Source organism: Pectinophora gossypiella, chromosome 13 (genome assembly GCF_024362695.1).
Source record: "Pectinophora gossypiella chromosome 13, ilPecGoss1.1, whole genome shotgun sequence".
Taxonomy (NCBI): Eukaryota; Metazoa; Arthropoda; class Insecta; order Lepidoptera; family Gelechiidae; genus Pectinophora; species Pectinophora gossypiella.
The window spans coordinates 9,564,869-9,592,595 of NC_065416.1; the positions used below are offsets into that span (position 1 = coordinate 9,564,869).

At 37.7% G+C, this 27,727-nt stretch overlaps 3 protein-coding genes across 13 annotated transcripts in view; 1 reads left to right on the top strand and 2 right to left on the bottom strand.

Annotated features, from left to right (window-relative positions):
* The window catches only part of LOC126371972 (kazrin), a 166,301-nt gene that overhangs the window by 105,192 nt on the left and 33,382 nt on the right, over positions 1 to 27,727 (bottom strand). The window lies entirely within an intron of this gene.
* LOC126371974 (acyl-CoA Delta-9 desaturase-like) overlaps positions 1 to 27,727 on the top strand; it is a 114,654-nt gene that overhangs the window by 21,139 nt on the left and 65,788 nt on the right. The gene's annotated exons all lie outside the window — the stretch shown is intronic.
* LOC126371973 (uncharacterized) lies at positions 24,786 to 26,471 on the bottom strand. Its single transcript, XM_050017465.1, has 2 exons — positions 25,668 to 26,471; positions 24,786 to 25,580 (listed from the first exon to the last, which is right to left on the bottom strand). The coding sequence occupies exons 1-2, from the start codon at positions 26,436 to 26,438 to the stop codon at positions 25,128 to 25,130; spliced, it is 1,224 nt and encodes a 407-aa protein (XP_049873422.1). The 5' UTR covers positions 26,439 to 26,471; the 3' UTR covers positions 24,786 to 25,127.

Here is a 27,727-nt window from a genome sequence, read left to right on the forward strand (position 1 = left end):
ACATTTCGAGGTGGGCATAGATGATAAAATTACTCGGGTTTACTATTTTGCCTACGGGACTGCAAGCTCGTCGAGTTCACGAGTCATCGAGCAAGGTGATTAACCTAAATAACGTTTCTTTATAAGCAGTATCGGTCACGGGGGAACTTCCAATGAACCATAGATCGTTACTTGTAATGATTAAAATGGCATAAGTACCTGTCTACCTAGGTACTTATTATAATACGTCTAACTTTGGTCTGAGGCCTGTTTAATGTACATATATATAGTGCGTAGTGCGTTAAATATATTTTGTGGCCAGTTAGTGACGACGCAACGAACTCAGAAATGTAATTGTAATTTAAAAATTTTATGCAAAGCAATAGTTGGAGAGCATAGTATAAATAAGTACACATAATATAAACATACAAGCAGGTTATTATATAACGCTTATTACTAAAGATAAAATTCAACAGGACATCTTTCTCGATGTCGAGGGTAAATAGAGACTGCTTTGTTAATTTAATTACTAATTTTTAGATGCTATGTACACTGTAATTGTCATTACATATAAGTCTTAATTTTAGTAATTGTCTTCGTTGTTAATGTTTTATATAATATGATGTACTAGATGATGATGATGATGTATGATGTTTAGTACTTAATAAATAAATAAATATCGACATTCCCAAGATTGTTTTAATATGTAGCACGGAACGTTTAAGTTTTTCTGAATGCTTACCTGAAACCATCCAACATCTAACAAGAAGAACTTTGTTTTATTTTGTTTTGTTTGTTAGCGAAATCCCGATTTTATGTTCATAACTCCATGAAGCGGAGGTATAACTAAAACAAAAGAGCAAAACAATATGGCTCCCAGGAGAGCTTTTCCAATGGCTGTTATTTCGCTTAAAATATCATAATCGATGACCTACTTTCTAGAACATTTTCCGCATATAATGTGCAATTAACTAACTCAGCCGAAATTAATACATTGGATTATAAAATATCAAATTAAAAGCTATAGGTATAAAGTTTTACAACGAGATAATAAATGCAATATAGAGTTGTATATCGTACGTTCAACCATTATCAACAATCATTTATATGATTTTGTATCAGATCACCGAGTATTGCCTAACATTTATGACAATCACAAATCTTCTTCTACTTCTTTGTCCTCGTCACTTCCCGAGATACTTGGCGCTGCGAGCTGACAAACATCGTCTTCTTTCATCGTCATCGTCCCTCTGGACATTTGTCAACCAGGTGGATTTAGGTCTTCCCCTCTCCTTCCTAGTAGCTATGGAAAGGAGTTTTCTCACGACATGGTCGTCCGTTCTTCTCATTACATGGTCGTACCATCTAAGCCTGGTTTCCGATCTTCTTCTTCTATCGTGTGAGTTGTGAGGTGGATTACTCGTAGCAACCTCGTCAACCCTTGTGTCAAGGTTACTATTGAGCCGCCAAAGGCCCCTGACATGACTTACGTATCGACTATTTACTTATATTAGTAAGTAGTAACAGGAACCAACGGCTTAACGTGCCGTCAGAAGCACGGATCATCTTACTGAATCTGGATTCCGATATGTTGTCAATTATAACTCCAACTTTAAAACTTCCCCTGATCTGGTTATCTATACGCTATGGTATCCACTTTTATTTCACTACGTTTTACTACTAGACAAATGAAGGAACGCTCATTAATACTTTCACGAACACAAAGTCAACAAAGGATGTCCCAGAAGGTCAATGACCAGTGGTATCCGTGAAAGTGTTAAAGTGTAAGAAGAATAGATTATTTCACCACTGCTTTGCGGATATGCGTAGAAATTTCCGTTTCATTATACATCACTATCGCATCATATTATAGATAAAACGATCTAATTTATCAAATCCTTTCTTACTTTTTTATTTATTGTAAAAAGTACACCGTGAAATAAAAGTGTAAGGAGGGTGGCGTTTTATCATCAAAGCAATCCACTTCTATCGATTCGCTGAACCAACTAAGACAGATAGGTTTTCAATTCGACAGCCACGCCGATATACCTGTAGATACTCTCAATTCTATTGGAATTTATCGAGAAGAATAAATTTTATCGGTCTTCTGACATTGACGATCTATTTTAAAAGGAATTGTCACGTGAGTGAATACTAATCTACAAAATGTTATAGGTAAAAGGCCCTGTTGTTGTTAACCTATCTAAGAGTAATGGTTGTGTAGTGGCATTGGGCTCACGGAGGTCCTGGGTTCGATTCCCGGTGGGGATATATCACAAAAATTACTTTGTGGTCCCTACTTTGGTTATGTTAGGTTAGGTTAGATTACAGGCTGATTGCATCTGATTGTCCGAAAGTAAGATGATCCGTGCTTAGGAAGGCACGTTAAGCCGTTGGTCCCGGTTATTATTATTTTCTGATGTAAGTAAGTAGTCGTTACATGAACCATGTCAGGGGTCTTTGGCGGCTTGATAGTAACCCTGACACCTGGGTGGACGAGATTGGTACTACACCTCACAACCTACACGATAGAAGAAGAGAAGAGTAATGGTGTATTTATCAACCGCCTTAGAAATAAAATTAAACATGCGGTGAACGTGTTAAGTATTTGGTAGCCAAGCAAAATGAATCCAAATATCGAATAAGTCGAACGGTGAACTAACTTTTTTTTTACGTGACTTATTGTAGATTTGCCGCAGATGGCATTAACTACTTGGCCGGACATATGGGGAACGCTGAAGGCTTCTCACCCGGTACAATGTTTAAGACAACAGGCCTGAGGGTGCCCAATGGGGCGCGAACCTCGGCTCAGGGCGTCTGAGAGGAAAATAATTGAAAGAATTAAAGAATCTGAATCTGAATCTGACTCTAGTGGGTAAGCGATAAGCGCTGATTGAGGGAAGTCGTCGACCACGCCGGCGGGGTCAGTATCGGGGTCCTGAAAGTGGACTACCGCAAGTATGCAGTCTTATTAGAGCAAGTGGTTGCTTATGTTAGGGCAATGTGTACATATAGTGTTTGCCGTCACGTAGGTCAGCTGGAAGAAATATCTTTGTAAGAGGTTACCTACCTGTACTGTTTGTTTTCTTTGTAATATGTTCCTTTTATACAATACAATACAAAAACTCTTTGTTGCACTCACTCTTTGTCTGTCCTCTTGTGTACAAATAAATAAATAAATAACTACTACTTCCTTTAATGCCTAATTCGCGAGGGCTCAACGAATGGCTTAACCGAATGACGAACAGAACCGAACTATAATGACTATATCGATTATTATAACGATCGAATGAATCGTTGGATGTTTCATGTCATTGTTTTTCCTTTTCTTTTTTTTATATTTTTTGTGTGTTTGTTTTTTTTATGTGTAATGTGAATAATGACATTGTAATTTATTTTATTATTATTTCATAATTAATGTACATAATGATTGTCATTTAAATTATCAATTTTATTTTACTTTTTGCATTTTATAATTTAAATACTTAACTAAATATTATGTAGACCAAATGTTAAATGCTGACCAACTGCATACTGTAATACTATTTTTATTGCGATTATGAATTATGGATTAAGTACATAATTATTAATGAAGTTTTAGTTTTCGCTATGTTACTTACTGTAAAAGCCCGAAGTACGGTACAATTGCCATTACAAAGTACGATTTTCCGGTAAATTCTAAGACTAAGACTTACCTAGTGAAGATGGTTAACGTCCGAATTTGTTTTACCCGATTACGACAAAACAAAAAAGGTTATATGTTTGACCGCTATGTATGTGTGTATACACGTCTGTTCCCACCTAACTTTTAAACCGCCTGTCAGAATTAAACAAATGAGGTGTCACTAGAAGCGTCTTCATTGTCCGGTGGTTATAGGCCATGTCACGCTATACGAATTAGTAATGTGCGCCCTCTATAGGACGTAAACTGAGGACGAAAAAATGTATTTTTTCCAAATTTGGTCGAATGCCAATCTGTTCTAACAGTTTGCGGATACGTTTTTGCGTATACATACGACCACGGGTATCCTAAACATCACTATTCGGAAGGATTTTAGAGAAACATTTTCCTGTTTCATACTTTTGAGAACTTAATTTTTCCGTAGTCGGGCTTGCTATGTTATGTTATGTCATAAAGTCTTACGCCCTAAAGTACATACACGTGATTTCTCTTTTCATATGATACTAATTATGTACTTATATCTGAAATATAAATCAAAATTACGTTCACTATCTTGTTTACTTGTTTGCTGCTTGCAAGATTCTCGGACCACCCGCCACCACCTTAAGACTATATATCAAAAGTGGCTGCAAATAGTTTCTTGATTATTTGTAGTTCTGGCTACCCCTTCGGGGAATACGGGCGTGAGTTTATGTATTTGTATGTATGTAAGATTCTCGAAATCGCCCGCTCATACGTATGTGTGATGCGCCTGACTTGTGGCGAAATTAAATAAAATAAAAATAATTAAATAATGGAAATGATATGAAGAAGTATGTACCGGAGCGTAAACTTTCGTACTAAAAGCACAGAATTCTAAAAGTCAGAAAGTAATGATACGTTTTATTACCTTTCATCGAAATGAAACAGATGCGTTTTAAATCAAATTGTTACTCACAACTATAACTTTAGTGTAATCTTCAATAAAATGGGTGCCACTAGCGTGGTTTACGACGTGATTTCTATCCCGACGGTAACAAGAATCTATCGTTTTACTACCTAATACGGATGGCCTAGCAATATTTGCGTCTATAAAAATAGTTATAAATGTGAGTTGGACTAAGTCTAAAAACGTGTTTCTGTCACTATTACAGGCTGTTAGTGACACCATACCGAATACTGAGAAGGATGATTCAGCTCATGATTCCAGCGCAAAAGTATGAAACTAAAAATAATTTTAAAATCTAACATTTTCATGAATTATGCGACGGAAAATTCCTTTTGCATGATATTAACTCAGAGTCACAGTTTCATCGTTATCATCATGACCTCAATGATCATGCTCAGAATTCGGTACGGTGTTACTAACACCATGTACATAATATACGAAGGCGAATAATGCCAGTGAGCTTTCACAAGGTTGTACCATGTTAAATGGCACGAAACTAGAATGTTTTTTTTTGGCGTGACTTGCTTGTTATACTATTTTGCCGGAATAAGGAGCTGAGAAAGTAGAATGTTAATCCAGAAAACTTTAACCTCCTAAGGCCCAAATTTTCAGACACAATAGTTAAACAATTACATTTATTATGTTAGTGGTTATTTAGAAGATATGAATGTATCGGATTAACTATCTGAGAACTGATATTAGGCAGCTAAATGACTCAATTGTAAAACAATATTTTATGTCTATTTAAAAAAAAAAAAGTTGGCGAGGTTTTTCTTGCAGCTTCTTTTCTCCGGCTATACAGGTTGTGAGAAGCTGCAGTAGTTTTAGGCGGATGAGACGTTCGTTATGTAAAAATTGACGATTCAAAGTGTAACTATGTTACCTACTGAATAAATTTATTTTTGAATTTGAATTTGAATTTTAAAATGCATCTTAGCCTCATGACTTTAAGTGAACACTATGTCTTTGTTACGTGTTTAAAAAATATTATTCTTTTTTTTTCTACCCCAATCCCCAATTGGGATATACGATTAGTCGTGACCTTACGTTATGTTATAACACTCTTTGTGATTTTTCTCTAAACTTGTACCGTTTTTATATTTTCCCTTGCGAAGCACAGGACCTTGTAGAATTAAAAGAAAAATTGAAGGTGTATTTGGCACACAACTTCCATAGCAATACATGTGATTGATGACGGCAACAGTCGCCAACGCCACTTACAATCCACGACACCCCGATATTTTCTTTGGGAAAACATTTTCTCCGAGCCCTTGACTTACTTTCGGCTTCCGGAGAATAAATGCGCCTAATCAAATCACTACATCGCATCGGGTTGAAAGGAAAATAAAAGGTAACACTATTATGTCGTTATTCACCATTAAACTGAAGTTTTCTCAACTTTTCTCGTTCCGGCCAAGTAGTTAATGCCATCTGCGGCAAATCTACAATAAGTCACGTAAATAAAAAAAAACAACTTTTCTCCCTAATTATTATTATTATTAGCCTATATGATCCCACTGCTGAGCAAAGGCCTCCCCCATATTTTTCCAAGTATCCCGGTTCTGTGCGAGCTCTATCCAGTCTTTTCGATAACGCCAGATCATCGCGCCATCGTTTCCGGGGTCTACCACGTGTACGGTGTCCGTCTCCCTAATTGATTTCCCTTATTATTTTTTTTTTTGTAATGACGGGCGTGAAAACGCGGCTAGTTTGAAAGGTACCTTTGCGCCAGGAATGACACAGGGTAGCTTGCTTTTGTCTTCAAATAATTAATTTAGATATTTTAATTCAAAAATACATACATAAACTCACGCCTATTTCCCACCAGGGTAAGCAGAGACTATAGAATTCCATTTGCTTCGATCCTGAGACACTTTTCTTGGTTGTTCAAAAATGATTTAAAATATAATGAAATAAGAATACATTGGTTTACTGGGGTTCGTAGGGAAGGGTCCGATTCCTGCGCGAGCGTCACTGAATTCAACTTTATGAGTTTGAATTCATCTTTGGATGATATCAGGTGGTTTCCAGGATTTGTGCCAGGCATTGTAACGTTATGTATATTACAGGTAATCTCACACATATGTATAATCAACTTCCACAAATCGCCAGGTCAAAATCTTTTATGTAAATATGTAGGTAATGATTCCGTGCTTCGGAGGGCACGTTAAGCCGTTGGTCCCGGCTATTAGTCGTAAAAATCACCTCCACCAACCCGCAGTGGAGCAGCGTGGTGGAGTATGCTCCATACCCCCTCCGGTTGATTGAGGGGAGGCCTGTGCCCAGCAGTGGGACGTGTATAGGCTGTTTATGTATGTATGTATGTATGTAGGTAACTAATAGTGTTCGAATCTGCAGCGAATATCCTAATAACTAACGTTATACAAGTCTAACAACGCCCAAATTGCTTATTGATTTTCTCTTCCAATGCTTAGTTGATTGTTGAACTGATATATAACAGAATGTTATACGAAATAGAAATTAATGAACAGTGCTATCATACATCGTTAACATCATCTAGTTTCCACTCGTGGATTTGCTCGTCTGTAGCATTAACAAAACTTTTAGTTCGGTAGAATTATGTGTAATTGTTTATATGTGTTTAAAGTGTGTATTTTGTATCACATCACACACATCACCAGCCCATTAACGTCCCCACTGCTGGGGCACGGGCCTTCCCTATGGATGGATAGGGAGATCGGGCCTTAAACCACCACGCGCGCCCACTGCGGATTGGTGGTTATTAACGACTGCTAATGCAGCCGGGACCAACGGCTTAACGTGCCTTCCGAAGCACGGAGGAGCTCGAGCTGAAAACTTTTTTTTGTGGTCACCCATCCTATGACCGACCTTTGCGAAAGTTGCTTAACTTCAACAATCGCAGACCGAGCGCGTTTACCGCTGCGCCTCCGAGCTCCTCGTATTTTGTATAGTAATTATAATATGCTGCGTTTATGTGCAATAAATAGCGTTTTTAATAGTAATTAGTGAATATATTTCTATATAGATGCAGTTTTACAATAGCTTCGATGCGCAGTACGAGATAGATCTGACAAAGTGCAAAGCCAGTGTTGTGACATTCATTAGCAAATTAGGCTGATCAATTCTATTCTATCTAACAGTACAGTTTTCTTTATTTATGTCAATATTCAGACTTTATTTTATAAAAAATAACATAATCCTAAATAAGTAAGCGGGATATAATTACAGCTTACTAACTCGCAGTTTGTAATACATCCATCACTTTAGCCAATATGTAATCCGGTAGTTAATATCTAGACTCAGAACGAAAATAGCATGGCTCTATCTTTTTTCTTTTGTGTGGATCGATGACCGATTATACCAACACACGTCGTGTCAAAGTAATTGATGACCTGTCAAAGGGCCCTGACATGACATTATATATTAGTATACTTATTTTACAGTAAGTAGTTTTGGGAGATAGCTCAGTGAATGTACTGTTCTGTACATAACATAAGCTCACGACTATATCCCAATTGGGGTAGTCAGAGAACTAAGAAACCACACCTCACTGAGCTTTCAGTTACGTTTCTATCTGCTTCTTGATATTTTTGTTGACATTGTGCAGTTATTTTTAAACACCCAAATGTCGAATTGCAATATTCCTTTTTTAGATGGATTAATTGGTTCAATGTGGCCATTTTTTGTGGTGGAGTATGCTCTCCGGTTGATTGAGGGAAGGCCTGTCCCTAGGCTGTTTATGTATGGCCATTTTAGCCCCTGATTTTATCTGAACGTTTTACTTAACTATATGGTTTAGGTAATTAGACTTGAAAAAAGAAGAAACATTATTCTTCTCTCTATCAGACCTGTGATACAAAACCTTGCGATTGAATAATGCAGGATAGCTGAGAAATCCCGTGGTGTCCGGTTTACGTGACGGGACGTCAAATGTCTGGTTTATAGGAAGGAAAGACGGACGATACGAGATCAAGACCCTTTCTATATATCGTTTCTGAGAAATGATTTCAAATAACCTTGATATGCGTTCTCGGAGTGATTGTCCCTTTATCTTATTTGTATAGAAACAATTGTTTCTGCTTATAAGATAGAAATAAGCAGTGTCCCAAGCAAAATATTTAGGTGGTGTGAGACCTTATAGTGGCACCCCTCAGGCACTTAAAATACAAAAAGTTCCTATTAGTTTACGGCCACCGAAATTTACCTATAAACAGCCTATATACGACCCACTGCTGGGCACAGGCCTCCCTTCAATCAACCGGAGGGGTTATGGAGCATACTCCACCACGCTGCTCCACTGCGGGTTGGTGGAGGTGTTTTTACGGCTAATGTCGGGACCAACGGCTTAACGTGCCCTCCGAAGCACGGAATCATCTTAGGTACTTTTTCGGACAATCAGGTGATATAAGCCTGAAAAGTCCTTACCAAACAAAGGACAGTCTCACAAAATGATTTCGACAATGTCCCCATCGGGAATCGAACCCGGACCTCCAGATCGTGGTCTAACCACGAGACCACGGAGGCTGCACGGAGGCTGGAAATTTACCTATTTAAATCTTTTAAAAATGTTGCTTACGGCCAGCTGGTATGAGTTTGTGGCCGCAATCTAACCCGGTGAACTTAGTTGGCGGTCAGGGTGAACCAGTCTTGGTTGATTTTGACCCCCCAATTTCGGCGCCAGGTTCGGTGGCTCACCTCGCACCGCTCTAGGGCCGCCACCGGAAACATGATTCTTTTCTTTGGGTTGTTAGGTCAAACATGTGATCAACTATTGCGAATGTCAGGGATACTATTGAACCTGACATGGCTCATGTGAGGACTACATATTTTAGTAGCTTGTAGGTTACCGGACATATGGATGCCGGGCAGCAGCGGTATCATTACTAGTTGGAGGCCGAGGAAATGGATTCTGGTGGGGCTATAGCACTGCAGTGTGTACTGCGGAATGGAAGGCGATTGGGGCAACCACCGTTCTACACGCCCTATCTATAGAGTAATGAAAATGGAGGCTATTACACCACCGACAAGAGCGTAGCTCTTAAATAAAGAGAGAGTAGGTTTGCTGCATATAGCATAAGAAAATTGATGATGATGGTTTGATTTGATCACCTCCCATACCACGCAGCATATTTAATAGAAAGTCCTAAGATGGAGATTTATCTCTCCCCACCAACGGGTGCGAGTTTACGTATGTTTTGATTATTGAATTCTCATTCCAACCGCATGTTCAGTATCCGCATCACAGTGGCGAGCAAATCCATCAATTGAAATTGTGCACATACCGCAAAGAGGAAACAAGCTAACATGTGAAATTAATTATGTGAACTCGTATCCTGTATGTAAAGGCGGATCCACACGTGCTGCACGTGCGTAGCATGCCTCGCCGCGAATATGTGACGTGTGTTAAATTCCCAACAGCCTCCAGCAGTCCAGTGGTTAGAGCGTTAGGCTCACGATCTGGAGATCCGGGTTCGATTCCCGATGGGGACATTGTCGAAATCACTTTGTGAGACTGTCCTTTTTTTGGTAAGGACTTTTCAGGCTTTAATAACCTGATTGTCCGAAAAAGTAAGGTGATTCTGTGCTTCGGAGGGCACGTTAAGTCGTTGGTTCTGGCTATTAGCCGTAAAAAACCTCTACCAACCCGCAGTGGAGCAGCGTGGTGGAGTATGCTCCATACCCCCTCCGGGTGATGGATGGGAGGCCTGTGTCCAGCAGTGGGACGTATATAGGGTTAATTTATGGTCTTGTTTTTTTTTAATTCTTTGAGTCGACGTCTGTCGTTTGCGTGTATGAAACGATTGATGAATGTGGAGAAAGAAAGAAAGAAATATATTTATTAGGCACAACATAAATTAACATAATTTACTTAGGTAATTAAATTACTTAATGATGAAGCCAGACAAGTGTTTCAAGATCGAAGCAAGTGGAATTCTATAATCTCTGCATACCTCGGTGGAACATTAAAAAAAGTTTATGTAATGTATGTGGGACCGAACGCGAGAGTAAACACTGAAGTCTTCATAACCCGCTACATTATCTAAAAAAATATTTTACACAACACAGAATATAATGAACACCTTAATATAAGTTGGTTGCTTTTACTGGGATATCGAGGTCGACGACCCTCGAGGCTAAACACACACATTTTCTCCATTCTGAAGGTCCGTCAGGCCTCCAGAAGAAGTTTGACCGTAAATTGTTAGTACAAGCTCTTTTCAGGCAACGGTAATAGTACCCGAGTCTCAGTCCTCTAAACCCCTACACTTTAGCTATTTTATTTTTTATTTTATTCATTTGGGATAACAAACAGTTACATATTATAATGTTAATACAAATTGTAATAGCTTAAAGCAACCAACTACATTATCCACAGCTTATACAGTTTACATTTTTAGGATCTCGTTAAGATGCGTGCTGACAGTTATACGTAAATTTAGGTATAGAACAATAGGTACAGATTTTTTTTTATATAATATTGAAATAATGAAAAATTGAATTGAATTGAATTTTTGAGATTTTTTGAATATTGTTTTTTTTTTGTTTTTTTTTATTGTTCTTTTTTTTGCTGTTCCCAGCAGTGGGACGTATACCTATAGGCTGTTTATGGTATGTTATAATATTGAAATAAATTTCCCAGGTGGACAGCGCCAGTGTTAGTAGACCCAAAGTTATTTATGTAATTATAGGTTATATTCTTGGGTGTGTTGGATTGATAAACTAAGCAGCTAACAACCACACATAAACATTACGAGACATACGGCCTTTAGTCGTTGGACCTGTGAATGACATATTCATTACAGGGAAGTAATTAGAATTATCCATACCAGCTGTTGTAAGATGCCCTGTGGGGTTTCGGAATAGCTTGAGCTTGGCGTTGAGTCCTATTTACTAACTGTATGTAGTGACTGTTATCGTACATTACATACTTAAGCTCATGACAATATCCCCACTTGAGGTAGTCAGAAGTTCATCCATCCTTTTTTTGACGTGACTTATTGTAGATTTGCCGCAGGTGGCATAAACTACTTGGCTGGACAAATGGGGAGCGCTGAAGGCTCTCACCCGGTACAACGTTTAAGACAACAGGCCTGAGGGTGCTCAGTTGGGCGCTAACCTCGGCTCAGTGCGTCGTCTGGGAGGAAAAATATTTGAAAGAATTAATCGACTCTAGTGGGTCGATAGCGATAAGCGCTGATTGAGGGAAGGCGTCGATTTACGTACTCACACCTCGCCGAGGTTTCTGTTAGATCAACGTGATAGGTGGCAAGCCGTATCGCCGTCTACAATCAAATGGTCGAACCAACTGTGTTAGTGACAACTGCACTACATGTTAACGTGATGAGTTTTTGTGCTATCACTAACACACATACGTCATCATTATCTTAAAAAAAAAAATAAGTACCTATCTTTTCTTTTTTTTTATTGTTTTATTAGTAAAGTCGTACTATTGGAGAGTACTCAAATATATTCTGAACTCACGGATATTATTATGTCCTTTTACTTGTCATTCAGTTTCTGTTTTTTTCTTTTTTTTTGTATAAGTACCGAATTGCATGCATCTTTGGTGAAAACTCAATTGGCTGCTGTACTGCCTAATGTGTGTTATATCTATATACCTGTTATTATAATATGTAATTAATTACTTATGTTTTTCTAAATAAATAAAAGAAAATAAAATAAAAACCAACCAACCAACACAAAACCAACAACAAAAGTACCAATTGTGTTGTGTTCTGTATCGACTAAACAGTAGAATCTAATAGTAATCACATGTTAGAAATCTTTAATGAGTTTGAGACCTTCGGTTGTCTTAAAAACTTTCATAATTTGATGTTTTTTATTAATAGGGCTGTTAAAGAGAAGGAAGGAATAGTTATAGAGGTAAATGTCGTGTCTTATAAGGAAGTGAAAGAATCGACCTTTGATAGATAAGAAAGGAGAATGCTATACCGACAAGAACGTGGCTTCAACAGGGCGATATTATAGAACGCTAAATATAAAGTCACTATTGTCCTGTGGTACACCGGTTGGCTTCTCAAACGGGGATCGCCGGTTCGCACCTCGGTGCCGATCTTACGCACAGTTGGCTCGACCATTATAGACGGCGATACGGCTCACCACCTACGTTGGTCTAACAGATATTAAATTTATTTTTGTACGAAGAAACGTTGTGATCGAAACCTATTTTTTTATTTTTTTTACAATCAGGCTATAAAATAATCGGGATACTTTCTTACTCCTCCAACGCTCACGCTGCATTGTACAAAAAAATCTTTACTTCAGTTTAACGTCGAACATTGGTGGGAAAACCAATTATATTTTTAATTAAGATCGTGATGCTTCAACAATGAACAGTCGAGCCCTCATCATCATCAGAGCACAAAGACGACCATTGTCATATAAGTAGTATGTATGTTAGACGTCCAGTATGTTAGACTCACTAGACTGAACAGTAATCATAGTTTGTATTCGGAATTACGATGATAGCACTGAAATCTCTGTTATAAACTCAGAACCCCGATACCGACCCTGCCGGCGTGGTCGGCAATCGCCCTCATTCAGCGCTTATCGCTATCGACCCCCTAGGGTCGACTAAATCTTTCAAATATTATAGATCCGAGGTTCGCGCCAAACTGGGTACCCTAAGGGCTGTTGTTTTAAATTTTAGTACCAGTGAGAGCTCTTAACGCTCCCCATTTATCCAGCCAAGTAGTTAATGTCATTTGCGGTAAATCTACAAGAAGTCACGTAAAAAAAACATGTTATTAAAGTTATGTGGGATATAGAATTAAAAGGGGTATTTAATTGTTCTAACTCCTGTTATTTATTTGCTCCTTAGTATCTTATATTTTTTAATACCTTGACACCGTCCGAATACCATCCACTCATAGACAACATGTTATTTAAAAATGACTTCCTTCCGTCATTTTTTTTCATACCATAAACAACCAAATCCTCATTCATTATCCTTCCATAATATTCTCTCTTACTTTCTAATCAATCTGACGTTCCGTTTTACTTACTTTCCTACAGTTATACTTCAATAAAGAACTCCTTTACTAGCCACCACACGACCACGGAAATCACTGGTATATATTTCTCGGCAGCGGGCGAGAGGTTTCCAACTGTAATTATTTAAACGGAGAGGATAGTGTTCGAACCGCAGAAACATTAGTAAACGCTCAGAGGAAAATTCATTTGTTTTCCCATTTATTAAGGTTTGGACACATCTTTTTCTGATTGTTTGACAATCTTAGCCTTGAATATGCACCCCTTGCTATGGAAAGCTTGTTTTGCCAAATTTAATAAATAAATTAACAAAATTATAACCAATGACAAAATGAAAAGCTCTGCCCAAAAATTATCCTCGATGAGAAAACTGCTGTTAAAAATACGCCAGAAGCACTTTATTTGTACAAAAATGAAACAATATTACCTAGGTAGTCAATTTGCATATAAACTCGCAAAATCCCAAATAAACTTAAAACAATTACAGTAGAAGCGTTAAAAACGAAACTGTGCCTTCAATTTATAGTGATAAGTTAGATTTTTATGCAGTCGGCACAGCCCGAGACAGGTACTCAAATTATTTATGAAAATGTCTGACCGGCGGCCCGGCTATCAATGATTCAATTTCCCGACGCAACACGTAGCTTTTGCTATTGCTGCCAATAACAATAACCAGAATCTGTATCAGTGTATCTATAGTTGTATATACGCGAAAGCCACCACCACTATCATGTACTTAAATCTATATATATAAAAGAAAGTCGTGTTAGTTACTCCACTTATAACTCAAGAACTGCTGAACCGATTTAGCTGAAAATTGTCAGGGAGTCTGACATACGTACTTCATTTAATTTTGTTGCAACAAAGTACATTTGAATTTGAACTGAACTTGGGGGTTATAAAGGTCACATTGAAGCAAATCATCTTGAAAAGCAATATTGCTATTTGACATTTTGTTGGCATTGGGCATTTACTTCTGTGTGCGCAAATTGCAATATTGCTTTTTAGATTAATCGCTTCGGTGTAGCATTTTTAAACCGCCTTGTCATTTAGTCAGACTTTGGATTCAATTTGTCAAATAAGTTAATGCGACAAGTTCTTAAAGTGTAATAATTATCATGACCGTACCTATTTGCTTTTATTATTACCAACCTTAACCTTACCCTTAATACATTTTTCCGTCAACTCATGCACCCATACCATAGAAATCTACCAGCATTGAAGGTAGCAAATAAATCACGCGTGGAAGTGTGAAAACTAAATACAATTTGGCCCGAGTACGGTGCCCTGCGAAGTTACAATTTTCGCGTTCACTCAACCTTGAGCGGCGGGTGCATTAGCGGGGGAAAAATTAGATTCAACCCCGACACCGTTGGCTTACCTACGTGTCTACCGACTGTAGATATGACTGTACAGTGGTACAACTCTATAGTGTACACTGGCGATAGTGTAAAATACCTCGATAGTGTACAATACCTCAGAGAAATGTCGACTGTAAAATGTTCTTAGGTGGCACAAATCTGGGAAGCCCTACTGGACTGTTCTAGATAGTTGAGTCAGTTTTTCAAACACAACAACATAGCTTTACACATGTGTCGCGGACAGAGGTAGACAGAGGTAAGTAAGTAAGTGTAAGTTTACAATTTTGGGGTGTAAGTACGCACCCACTTTTATGCTATGGTCGTCCTAACTGTCCATTGCTATGTTATTGTTATATCTACCATTACTTGCTTAGTTAAATAAATAAGAAAAATCCCTTGTCATAATAAGAGGTAGATTCAAAACGTTGCCAATAATTTCGTACTTGATCACGGTGCGTGTGTTGGTACATGTATCTTTTAGACTCACGTACTTAATTATCTTTAGTCCAATGAGTGCGATGTATATTTCATTGAGTACATAAGTAACCACTTCCGCAAATAAGATGATCGTAGATTAAGGTCTATGACCACAATAGACTTGCATAAAGCTGCACTACTGCTTGTATTTATTACCGAGTCTGTGCTATGTCGCTTCGCTCCTCCCCGTTTATCCATTTTATATTCTCTCGAGCGGAGGATAGAACAAGAATATTTCTTAATTCGATAAAATGCGGGAGGCGGGCTCGAATAACTCCAGTTACGTTAACGGATGTATTTAGAACCTACGAAGCGACATCAAGGAGTGTCTTTTTCAAAATTAGTGCTTCTAAGTTAAATTGAAAGATAACTTGTTATGGCCACTTTTAGTTGTTATGTTATCGGTCTTTTCCGTCGTACCAAGCTATAGGCATTTAGTGCATAAGAGACACTAATATCTCTCATCTCTTTCGTACTAGGCCATTTGTGTATCTCTGTCCTGCAGTCATACTAAAAACACTAAAATTATCATAATTTTTTCCGACTAGAAAATCCACTTGATATTAATTCGGAATCCTGGTCTGATCATCCCCTTAGTATTTGTTATGATGTCACTACACTACTCTACTTGTATAGTTACTTGTGTGTAGTTATACAGGGTGTAAGTGACATCTTAACAAATACTCAGGTAGATGATTCAGCTCATTATTCTGAGCTAATATCAAGTGAAATTTTCCATCGCACTCAGAATCATGGTCTGAATCATCCCCTTGAGTAGATGGCCCTAAATGTAGCACGAATTACTATATTTTATAAATAGGTACAAGTGAACTCTAGAACAAGTTGACTGAGTCCTCCTCCTCCTCCAGTCCTCACTTTTCCCCCGTCACAAGTCAATGGTAATTTATAAAACTTACGGCGACACGGCACCCGGCTCTCGTGACAGACTTACGATTTCTAAATTCACCCCACGAGATGGGTTATCCGATTTGGCTGAAATTTACGATGTTTGATTTATTTGGAAATGTTTACATTCGAATTGGGATAAATATTTATATACTTAAGTATACTTAACTGGAGGAAGCAAGAGAAGTATCTGGAATGAAGCAAGTGGAATTCCGTAGTTTTTGCTAACCCCGGTGGGAAATAGGCGTGAGTTTATGTCTGTATGTAAGTGACACTTATTGAAAGACAAGCCGTCAGAACATCTTGGAGCTGTGCAGATGGATTTCGATTACTACATACGAGTACATGCATACTTTACCTAATTTAAAAACAAAACAAGTAAGTAAGTAAGTAGTAGGTAAATCATCTGGCATACTAGCGAGCGTGCGCTTGTGTGAGAGCGAACCTACTGTCCTGTTTTCCCTATGTCTAAGTGGGTAAGTACGGTCTTTAAGCCAACCCTTCACAACAAAGGCAGTAAACAGGGTGAACCACCCGGCTGTTGTTAATTCCCTTGCAAATTGCGTTTTTACACTTCCCAGCTTTAATTTTGACGGCAATGAGTTCACAACCCAAATATTTAGGTAATATGAAAGGGCTTGTCGTATATGAGAATTGTTTGTGTTATTGCTGTCATTGTGATGAATAAATACCCTTAGTAGACTTTATATACTTCCTACGGGGCTGGATTTTCAGCGCGTAGCTACTCTGCGGTATACTATGCTAATAATGATATAGAGCATAATAATCAAAATCGCTATCGTAAAGTATGCAGCCTTTTAGCCTTGAAAACTACTTACCTAAGTTTATGCCTACATATTGAGTAAATTCAAATTCAAAAATATCTTTATTCATTAGGTTACGTAGTTACACTTTGAATCGTCATTTTTTACATAACATACGTCTCATGCGCCTAAAACTATTACAACATCTCACAATCTGTATAGCCGGGGAAAATAAGCTGCAAGAAAAACCTCGGCACAGGGCCCTAAATATTCTATTAAAAAAAATGCAATGCTATCGGTTAGATCGAAAATTACTTGTAGGCAAAGGAAATAACAAAAGAAATAAACCCATACCAACCCCTTGCTTGTACGTGCTAACATGTGTTGTACAATATTATTTTTCCTCTACGTCTTAACTATTGCTTTGCATTTTTTTACCTAAAGTTCGTTTGAGTTTCAGTAGGTGTATAAGTTAAAGTTAGATCACGCGTATTTCCCGTTGGGGTAGGCAGAAACCACGGAATTCCGCTTACTATGAGCCTGGCACATCACTTTCGTTTCCTCCACTCTCATCAAAGACTTCATGCATGGTCGCCGGTGTAGAGTACTTTTGACCTGGCTTTCTAAACATTCTAGAACTGATCGTGATCGAACGTCAAATAATAATTAATTATTTGTATATGAGGAGCTCGGTGGCGCAGCGGTAAAAGCGCTCGGTCTGCGATTGTCGAAGTTAAGCAACTTTCGCAAAGGCCGGTCTTAGGATGGGCGACCACAAAAAAAAAGTTTTCATCTCGAGCTCGTCCATGCTTCGGAAAGCACGTTAAGCCGTTGGTCCCGGTTGCATTAGCAGTCGTTAATAAACACCAATCCACATTGGGCCCGCGTGGTTTAAGGCCCGATCTCCCTATCCATCCATAGGGAAGGCCCGTGCCCCTGCAGTGGGAACGTTAATGGGCTGGTGATGATGATGATTATTTATGTATGTAATTTTTTAAAACATTAGCTATTGTACCTTACTAATATGTCAAGAGCAACAACCGCGAAGACCAATTCATCTAAGAAAGCGATATTGCTAATTGACATATGCTTGCATTGCGCACTTACTTTTATATGCGCAAATGTCAAATTGCAACATTGCTTTCTTAGATGAATTGCTTCGATGTGGCTATTTTAACCCCCCAGTTCTTTCAATCTTCCTTCGGTCTTCTTTTGTCATGTGGTTTGTAAGTTCGTTGACCAAAACGCTGGTGTCAAACTAGATAGAGCCCCCAAATTCGTCCGACATGACTCTTGTAACAAAATAATGACAGCCTACTTATGTCAGTATATGAAGGTAAATAATGACATAGAACAATGGCTAGCCAATATGGTGAAAGGATTTGCCAAGATTAGGATAGATAATGTTCGAAATTGATAGACATTTACGTGTTGCGTCTAGTAGGTACAGCAGTGACAAAATCAATTACCCAGTTTAGAACCCAGACGCACTAACATATTTAACGTTTAGTGTGACTTTTAGTTCAATTTTCATAAAAACTGTTTGCCTTGACAAAACCGTCGTAATTTGTTGTTTGCCTAATGAATAAAATTATCCTTTCAACGGATTATAATCCGAATCAGTCCGTACATGTGTGGGACACAGAAATAAGAGCAAATCAAATTATAGAGGTACGCACAATATTCGTTAGTATTATACATACATAATATACAATGTAAACATGTAATATTATTATGTGTGCTGTTTGTTCTTTAGCTCTGTTTTGTTGGTATTATTTTTGTATATTTATTATTTCAACGCCATTCCTCTTCCTTCAAAGCTCCTGTTACGACACGACCTGCACCAAAAAGAAGAAGAAAAAAGAAGAAGAGAAAAAGAAAGCAGAAGAGAGGAATGGCGATTACTACACCGACAAGAGCGCAGCTCTTAAATAAAGAGAGAAAGAGATTATTTTAGCGATACTCAAGTCTTACATTTTACTAAAAATTAACCTCTACCAAGGTTACTTAGGTGGTTGGTTGGTAGTTTGGGTGTTGTTGTTTTTGGTTGTTGCAGGGTTGTTTAGAGTCTTTTGTAATTATTTCTTTTTATTTTGGTGCAATAAAGTATATTTGTATTGTTGGTGAAATTGGCAATCCTCCTAACAACCCACACGATATAAGACCAAAAGTGAAGTATTAAAATAATTTACTTACGCGTAACCCTTTAAATTCCGCTTACCTACGTTCAGGATTACTTCCTGAGACGTCGCTAAGGATAAAGCTCGTTGAAAACCCTTAAAAGTTAATCGCAAGTGAACGTTATACGGATTAGTAAGAGGGTTCACGAGCGAACAACCTGCCACCTTGTTCCGTAGCTATGAGGGGTTCAGAGCTTATTTCATTTCATGCCTTGGTGAGTACAACTCAAGAATAACACGAGTTACACACTCAAATACTAACTAAACCACCGGCTTAAACTGGTTTGGAAATGAAATATCTTTACGCTTGAATAGACAAGCTGTTACCATGCTAGATGACTAGATATGGAATTTATGTGAGATAGCTTCATAAATGCTGTTTTTGTCAACACAATCTCGCAATAGACAAGCTTAAAGAAAACACATAATAACGGGTTCTTACCGCGTTTAAGGAAGAAAGAAAGAAAATAAAGAAAATAAGACGCCACATTTACAAACTTAAATTACAGAAATTAAAAAAAAAACAAAGACAAAAACAAATAATTACCGACATTAAATACATAATAGAGGCGCCCAAGATAAAAAAATCAGGGATATGAGACTCCCGATACTCTCAGGGATTTAAGAACCCGTTATTATATGTTTTAAAAATTCGCGTAAACTTAAAACAATAGACAAGTTTAATATTGACCTATATTGATATTAATTGTGAGATTGAATAAATTACATCAGAATGCGATTATTCAAAAATGCACTTACATGGTTTTCAATTTATGGCGACAATATTTCATAGAAAAAAGATCGTTATCGGACATTAAAAGCATTATAGTCGTGTTCATATATTGTAGATTAAGTACATAAATAGCGCCACAACATGTTAATAAAATGTAAGTAATCACTTAGTCCATTCCAAAAAAATACTAATTGAATTAACCTCCATCCACCCGAATACCTACTCAATCAAAATATTTCATGCGAAAAGTTTCAAACATTTTTCAAAAAACAAACCTAGCAAACAAACCGCGGGAAATACCGAACATTAATGAAATAGGGTAATTTGATCTGTGTTGGGACGAATTAATATAAAACCGAGGCTAATAGATATGCATGTCAGTTTTTGATTTCGTGCTAAATCCTAATAATACTAATAATCTTTGTTTCAGGCGAGGCCCATATTTTAAAGTCAATAAGCTAGATAAGGGAGGGTTAGTATATTAATGATTCCGTACCGTCCTCAAGGGAACATCGTTTTGTTTTGCTCCGTGAATTTTAATTTAAAATAGTGGTAAAATTTAAAGTTTTAATAAATAAATTATGTACATATTTTTATTTAAGTACTTACCTTTGTAATAGAACACGAACACCTAAAGTAGTTGCAGATACATCATATTTTGCCACTTAAGCTACCTACCCCGGCAGGAATTGTATGCATAAATTTAAGAATGTAGGGCCTTTGGCGGCTCAATAATAACTCTGACACCAGGGTTGATGAGGTTGTTATTCCTCCTCCACCTCACAACCCACACGATAAGAAGGTACTCAATCAAAAGATTCTGTTTATCTAACAAACACTGGCTACTACAGGTACATATTTGGGAACGAGCATTATCTTATCTCTAATCATGTCTAAGCAATAGATAAGATGAAACAGTAACAAGAAGTCAACGTAAATTCCTTGGGAAATTGATTCGTTGAGATATATTATCGAGGGATAAATAAAGATAAATGTAAGTAATCGTAAAAAAATCAACCTACATATTGATGTAAGTAATAAATAACTATTGGGTAAAAAAAAAAAAAAAAAACTATTGGGTTATTGCATTGTCATACCTAATAATGCTACTTACATATTTTTATCCGATATTCTTTTCAGTGTACATAACTACGTTCTATTTTTGAACAAAGATGAAAATGAAAACTAGAATTTTCCTTCTGTTGATTTCATCTGACAAATAAGTAGGTAGGTACTTATAATAAAGAAAGAACGATAGGTTATTCAAAGATACCACAAAGTCTAACTTATTTACTTTTAGAAAAACTTACAAAGGAATATGAAAAATAAGAGGTTTTATTGACTTATTGGCCCCGATTCTTGCAGATACCTCCTAATTTTACTTTCAGTTATACCTGTGTGGTATTCGACGCACAACTAAGGTGCGCTTGGTTCGGGCTCTGGTGTTTTCCATATTTATGTACGGTGCCGAAACTTGGAGCTTGAAGAGCCGCGATTGCAGTAAGATCGATGCTTTCGAAATGTGGTGTTGGCGTAGGTTGCTACGCATACCTTGGACTGCGATGCGTACGAATGAGTCCATATTAAAAGAGCTCAAGATCACGACGCGGCTCTCCTCAATATGCCGGAATCGTGCCCTAAGCTTCTTCGGACATATTATGCGGTCTCCGAAGCACAGTCTGGAGAAGCATATCATCGTTGGGCAAATGGATGGCAAACGTGCGCGAGGAAGGGCGCCTACGAGGTGGTCTGACATCGTGAAGAAGACGGTGGGCGGCAGCATACAGAGGGCGGTCCACGCAGCATATAGCCGTACCGAGTGGAAAACCATAACCTGTGGTCGCGATCCTCAGCAGTGAGGGAACGACGAAGAAGAATACCTGTCATTTTCTTATCTGCCGTAAAAGAAAGGGACGGATGACTGACAGCTCTTAATTTTAGGAGGAATGAGTAAAAATTAATAACCCGGGCAAATCAAAAAGGTATTTCGCTGGTATGCAAACCGTTTGACATGTGCTGTCAACTTAATTGTGTCGGGTTATTAGCCAATGCAAAATTTTTTAAATTGACGTGTATTCCATAAATTTTATGCTTGTCGATTACCCGTCCTTTTCGGCGGATAAGAAAATGACAAATATAACTTATAGTAAAATTAGATGGTATTTACAGAAATTAGCACCATTGTACTCATAAAAATAGACTTAGAATATCTTGAATAATTTCAAGCTATGTTTTGTTAATATAGAACCACCTTGTTCCATCTTTCACACGAGACGAGTACCTATTACTCAAAAGCTACTTTAAACAAATGGGATAGCGAATATAGTGTGGGTAGCCGATATGTTGTGTTGTCACCTCCGAGGTAGAGTTATGGCTGACATTGAGACGGGTACGTTATATAGTGCGGTCTGTTAACTTACTACAACATACACCTACACACAATTATGTAACGTCTAGAATTAGGTTAGAACCCTGTCGCATTAACATAATTGACATTTTGTGAGACGTTGCTTGAATTTTTCAAATAAGTAAATGCGACATGGTTCCAAGACGATACATAATACAAAAAAATACGAAACTTTTGGGACGATAGGAGTAGGAGCCGCGAATCGTCTGAAAACAACGTACAGATAATTTTTGATACAAATACTTACCTATTAGAAACAGTTCACCAGTCAGTAAACCAATTATTATTAATAAAGAGAATTCCCTAATTGAAACTATCTCTCGAAATTCTCGCAAAGGACATTGCATAAACTACCCAGAACACGAATTTCTCTCAATATGAATATTTAATTTCAGCGCGCCATAAGTATTATGCATAACAATTTTCGTAAACAGCAATACAGACATGAAACTCGACCGACCTAGCTGAATTATAGTATAGTCAATATCTGAGATAAACATACGTAAGTATTTATAAGTTATACGCCGACATTGAAACTGAAATATAACTGAATATACATTATTTACAAAAAGACGTATTGAAGAAATCAAGACTTTTATATTATAACTAGAGAAAATGAAATCGTTACAAGTGGAATTTCGCCGTCTCTGCTTACTCCTAGGTATCTAGGCGTGGTGGTGTTGCATGTAACAACAACAAGTAGAGATTGAAACGTGCAGCACAACAAACAAACTATTACTAGAAACTTATATCGTTTCGCGAAATATCTAAATTATTTCGCATTTCCTATTTTGAATTTAGAACGGTAGAAACATTCCACAAATATCCTTCTCGGGTGAAATTGTTGTGGTGTAAACCGACCGCTAAAATATGTGTAAACTAGTTTGGACTCTCAAAAATAAATTACAAGTTCCGTATTGCCAGGGCAACTAACTACAATTTAATAACCTCCCGGGATAAAAGGAAGCGCTGCCGTTATTTTCAATTTTGTTGAAATAAGTTGTTCCTTAGTTCGACAGAATACTTTTATTTCATTTTACAGTAGATAAGTTTTATCTCTAAAGGAACTTCATTCCCATTATTGTTTATCGAAGTGACAAATTCTTTTAATTGGAACGACAAAATTCTATAGTCTTCTTTTACTTTTTATTATCTCGATTAAGAATGGCTTGAGAATATTGTACCGTGATGATAAATTACAATTCGGCAAAATACAGTCTTTATTTTTTGGTAATTCTATTTACAGAAGAGGAAATACAGAATATTATTTTAACATTAGAGATAGTAATATGTCTTTCATAGACGTCATTATTTTCTTCCACAGCTACTTTAACTTAGTTTTTCATATTTGCTTGTGTAAAGGATCTAGTAAAACTAAAGTCTTATCTTATCCTATCTAGCCTGAAGTGTCCCACTGCTGGGCAAAGGCCTCCCTCCATTTCTTCCAGGACTCTCTCTCCAGTGCTTCCTCCGGTCAGCCATCCAGGAAAGCACTTCCAAGCAAGTTTAAAACTAAAGTAGTAATTATTAAGTAATCTGTGGTAAAACCAAGCACGATTTCTAACAAAGTGATAAAACAGCAAAAAATACGCTCATCCTGATCTCAACAGCCGTCCATCTGGCGGTAGTCATTATTTACCGTCGCACAAAGATCCGACTAAGAATCAGAGAGAACCTTTGTTACACACAATTAGTCGCCGTTACGAGGAATTAATTCCTTCCACCGTCCGCCTCGGTCCCGACGACAATTCTTAATATTTCCCTCTTTTTTCATTATTTTTACTGGCAATCTTCTTTAAGACTGTTTTGTTTTTCAGTCTTCGCAATTTGAAGGTTTTTGATGCACTACAAGAGACGATAAGAATAAACGTAGAAATAACATATGAGATTACACATAAGCAACAGTTTGTTTACTTATGTGTAATCTCATTCGTTATTTCTACGTTTATTCTCGTAATCTCACTAGTATCCTAGTGTCCAGTGACACTATGATAAAATAACCAAGTTCTTTATAAGTCTGAATTTATTAAGTTCAAAAATGAATTTTAAAAGCTTCAACCTTCAACTTAGTTTCTAAAACAGTATTTATGTACTACATAAAATTTTAGCAACACTTCTCGGAAATGTTTTAGATCGTTAAGAGAAATGTTAAGTGAGCGTCATAACAGGACGCGCGACGTCGCGTATGCTTTCAGTAAATTTTCTCTCACCCCCTGGCAGGGACAGCTGTTTGAAAATATGGACTAACTACTGAACTCATTATGAGAGGTGTGGCGATTTGGCAATCCCACATAAAAAATATGGAATTCCAAATCTATCCTTTATATCTAGTCTTTACATTTATATTTGTTTGTATAGATCAATTAGGATTGTTAAAACAAACATATACATATATATTTTATAGTTAGAAGGTTGAACATGCCTAGTTATGCAACGGCCGTGTCGGAGACGTCAATGGTGTCAGTGGTATGAAATATTAATGAACTAACACTATAAAGGATGACAATATGGTAGGTGACCTGTCCATGTAAATTGCACTATATTTATAAACAGAAGGTTTGGTAAGATATTTCTATGTTGGCAGCTCTGGTCACCCTAGAGAACATAAGTGCGAGTTTGTAGGTATATGTAAAAGTACAAAAAACGTATTTTTAACTGAGATACGTTTTAAAATAACATTATCAATTTATCACTTTCTATTTGGATTATATATCTATCAGTTATTCAATAAATGGTCCAATGAATATCCTCTCTCAAAGAAGTCATCGACAACACCGTTGACCCTCTTTTCATACAAGGTCTGGTTCTGCAACACAATGTCTGCCGTTCCATCTTCGGTGTAATATTTCATTTCAGTCATCTCGAACGCCTCCTCAGCTGCCGCCGTTATTATCTTCATTGAGACTAAAGCTTCTATTAAACCTAGCACTGAATATTGTCTCAAATGTTCTTGGAATATGTGCTTTGGATACACTTCTTCAACGTCCAAGTTACATTGTCTGAGCACAGCTGATAATGTTCCATAGTAGATGTCGAGTAGTCTATCATGGTGTTGATTAAGGAAGTCTCTTTCAGTGGACATGTAGAGGTAATAGGATATGTCGGTGACTGGAGATGCAAAACGGCACAGCTGATAGTCGATTAATATAACATCTACTGGCCTATTTCTCTGTGAACAACCAGGTTCTCTGTTAGAAGAAAAAGACTATCTCATGTGTACAGAAAGTTTGTAAAATATTTGAAATATCAACCTCACCTGATAAATATAAAATATATTATTATTCCAACAGTCGCCATGACACAAGACACTATGGGGACCTGACGTCGTACATTTATTCAATACTCTCACGATACTCGGTGCTAACGCTTTCAACTTTTCCTTCGCTGTTGGATCCCAGACCACATTCACTGAAGTATTAAAGTAATATACCATGGACTTGGACACGTAAGTTGGATCAGAATATTGAACATCCTTGCTGCACTGTTTTTTTATTTCTTCAAGGAATTTCGGTTTCGTCTTCTCTAATACGAAGGACAACGCGTGCAGTTTCGCTAGATTTTTTATCACAAGCGACGCGTGCGCCAGGTCGATCTTGTGAAACCTGTCTAGACATCTGAATTTGTTGTCTCGAAGGAAAACAATCGTCTCTTTATTGAGCTCGATATTCGCCAAAATGCAGTTGGGGAATTTCATTTTCAACCCCTCGATGATCTCGAACCGTCTCTGGATATCCAATAGCTCTGGCACAATACACTCATAGAATATGTACTCCCGGTGGTACAGCTCACGACACGAGACACGTTTCTTTGGATCCCCATGCCACTTCACAATGGCAACATACTTCACTCTTTGCTTTTCTCCAGCTCCTTTGATGTCAACTTTATAAATTCCAGTGTAAAACATGTCGATGTCTTCACTTCCGTATTCGATAACGTATTCTAAATCACGTAAATTCAATTTAGCAGCCACTTTATAGAGTATTTCAATAAAGTCCTGGTGGCATCGCGAAACTTTCCTGAAAGGCATGTCTTCTGCGATCTCGTTCAACTAACGCGTCCGATCGACACTGAGACTGACAACATAAAATCTTTACCTGGTGTAACGATTTATTCTTGGTACTCAAATTCAAGGTTGACTTATCTGTTATCGTCAGTCCATTGAGCAAGATATTTTTTAACTTCACGATTTATCAGGCAGCCGACAGAGATAAAGTGACACTTTGCACCGCGAGGCGTAGAATGGCCGCTCCATCACTATAAAACATTGTCAGGGGAGTCATCAGTCCATTTCATTTGATGTGCCTTTTGAACCCACATTGTGTGGAATCTGACCGCGATGTATTAAGTCGAAAGTGGCCGGTGTGATGCTTAGTAAGCAACACCATTTTTATCTTAGTGTCGAATGTCCGCAGTCAACAGAAGCGTATAGAGATAAACGAGCGAGATGGAGCTTTTGTTTTATCACAACACGCGGAGACAAGTTTGGGCGTTATCAGCGCGGAACGAGTCCTGTCCAACGAACGAGTACGATATAAACTAGTTCGCACACAATACCTTTTGTGACGTCTCTCAATGGCCGTCCCGCCTGCGACTCGACACAGACGTACGTAATAATGCATTGTGGTGCGTTCAAATAGACGATGCGAACTGAGCTGAGCACTTGAGGTTTCAATATCAATAGGCGGAATTGCTGGGAACTCGCCGTTGATAATATTAGACGTTATGTTGTCCGCATTTGTCCAAGGATATGTAGAAGTATGATATTATTGTATATTAAATTATGCGAGTCCAATAAAAAATATAAAACTGCAGAGGCTGCAAAAGATCGCAAGGAGTGAAAATCTGTTATTCGAGCCCTAAATCTCAACAGGGGATAAAAGAATTAGAAGAAGAGAAGAAGGGTGCACATCGGCATCACTGGTTTTCGTACTAGGTCTGTGCGCCATTGCTGCAGAACTCACATCCTGGCCGCTCTAATCTTGGAATATGCATGCTATTGAAACCCGTCGCGATCGTTTCGAATGAACGTGACCTGACAATAGACGCCATTTGCATCTCTTTGCTTCCTCCCATTGTTGGAACTATTTGCTCAGACTCATTTCATCATCGTTATTCGAATCACACTCACTGTCGTCCTTACCGTCCTACTTCAGTTATATTAGCACCTATTAGGTGTTAGTAGGGCAAAATCTGCTTTAAAAGAAAATTTAAATTCTAACTTTACGAACGCTTTTCAGAGAAACAAATTTTCACATAGCAAGCTGTAACTAATTTCGACCGAAGTTTAAAATATACATATTTAAACAATGCAGTCAT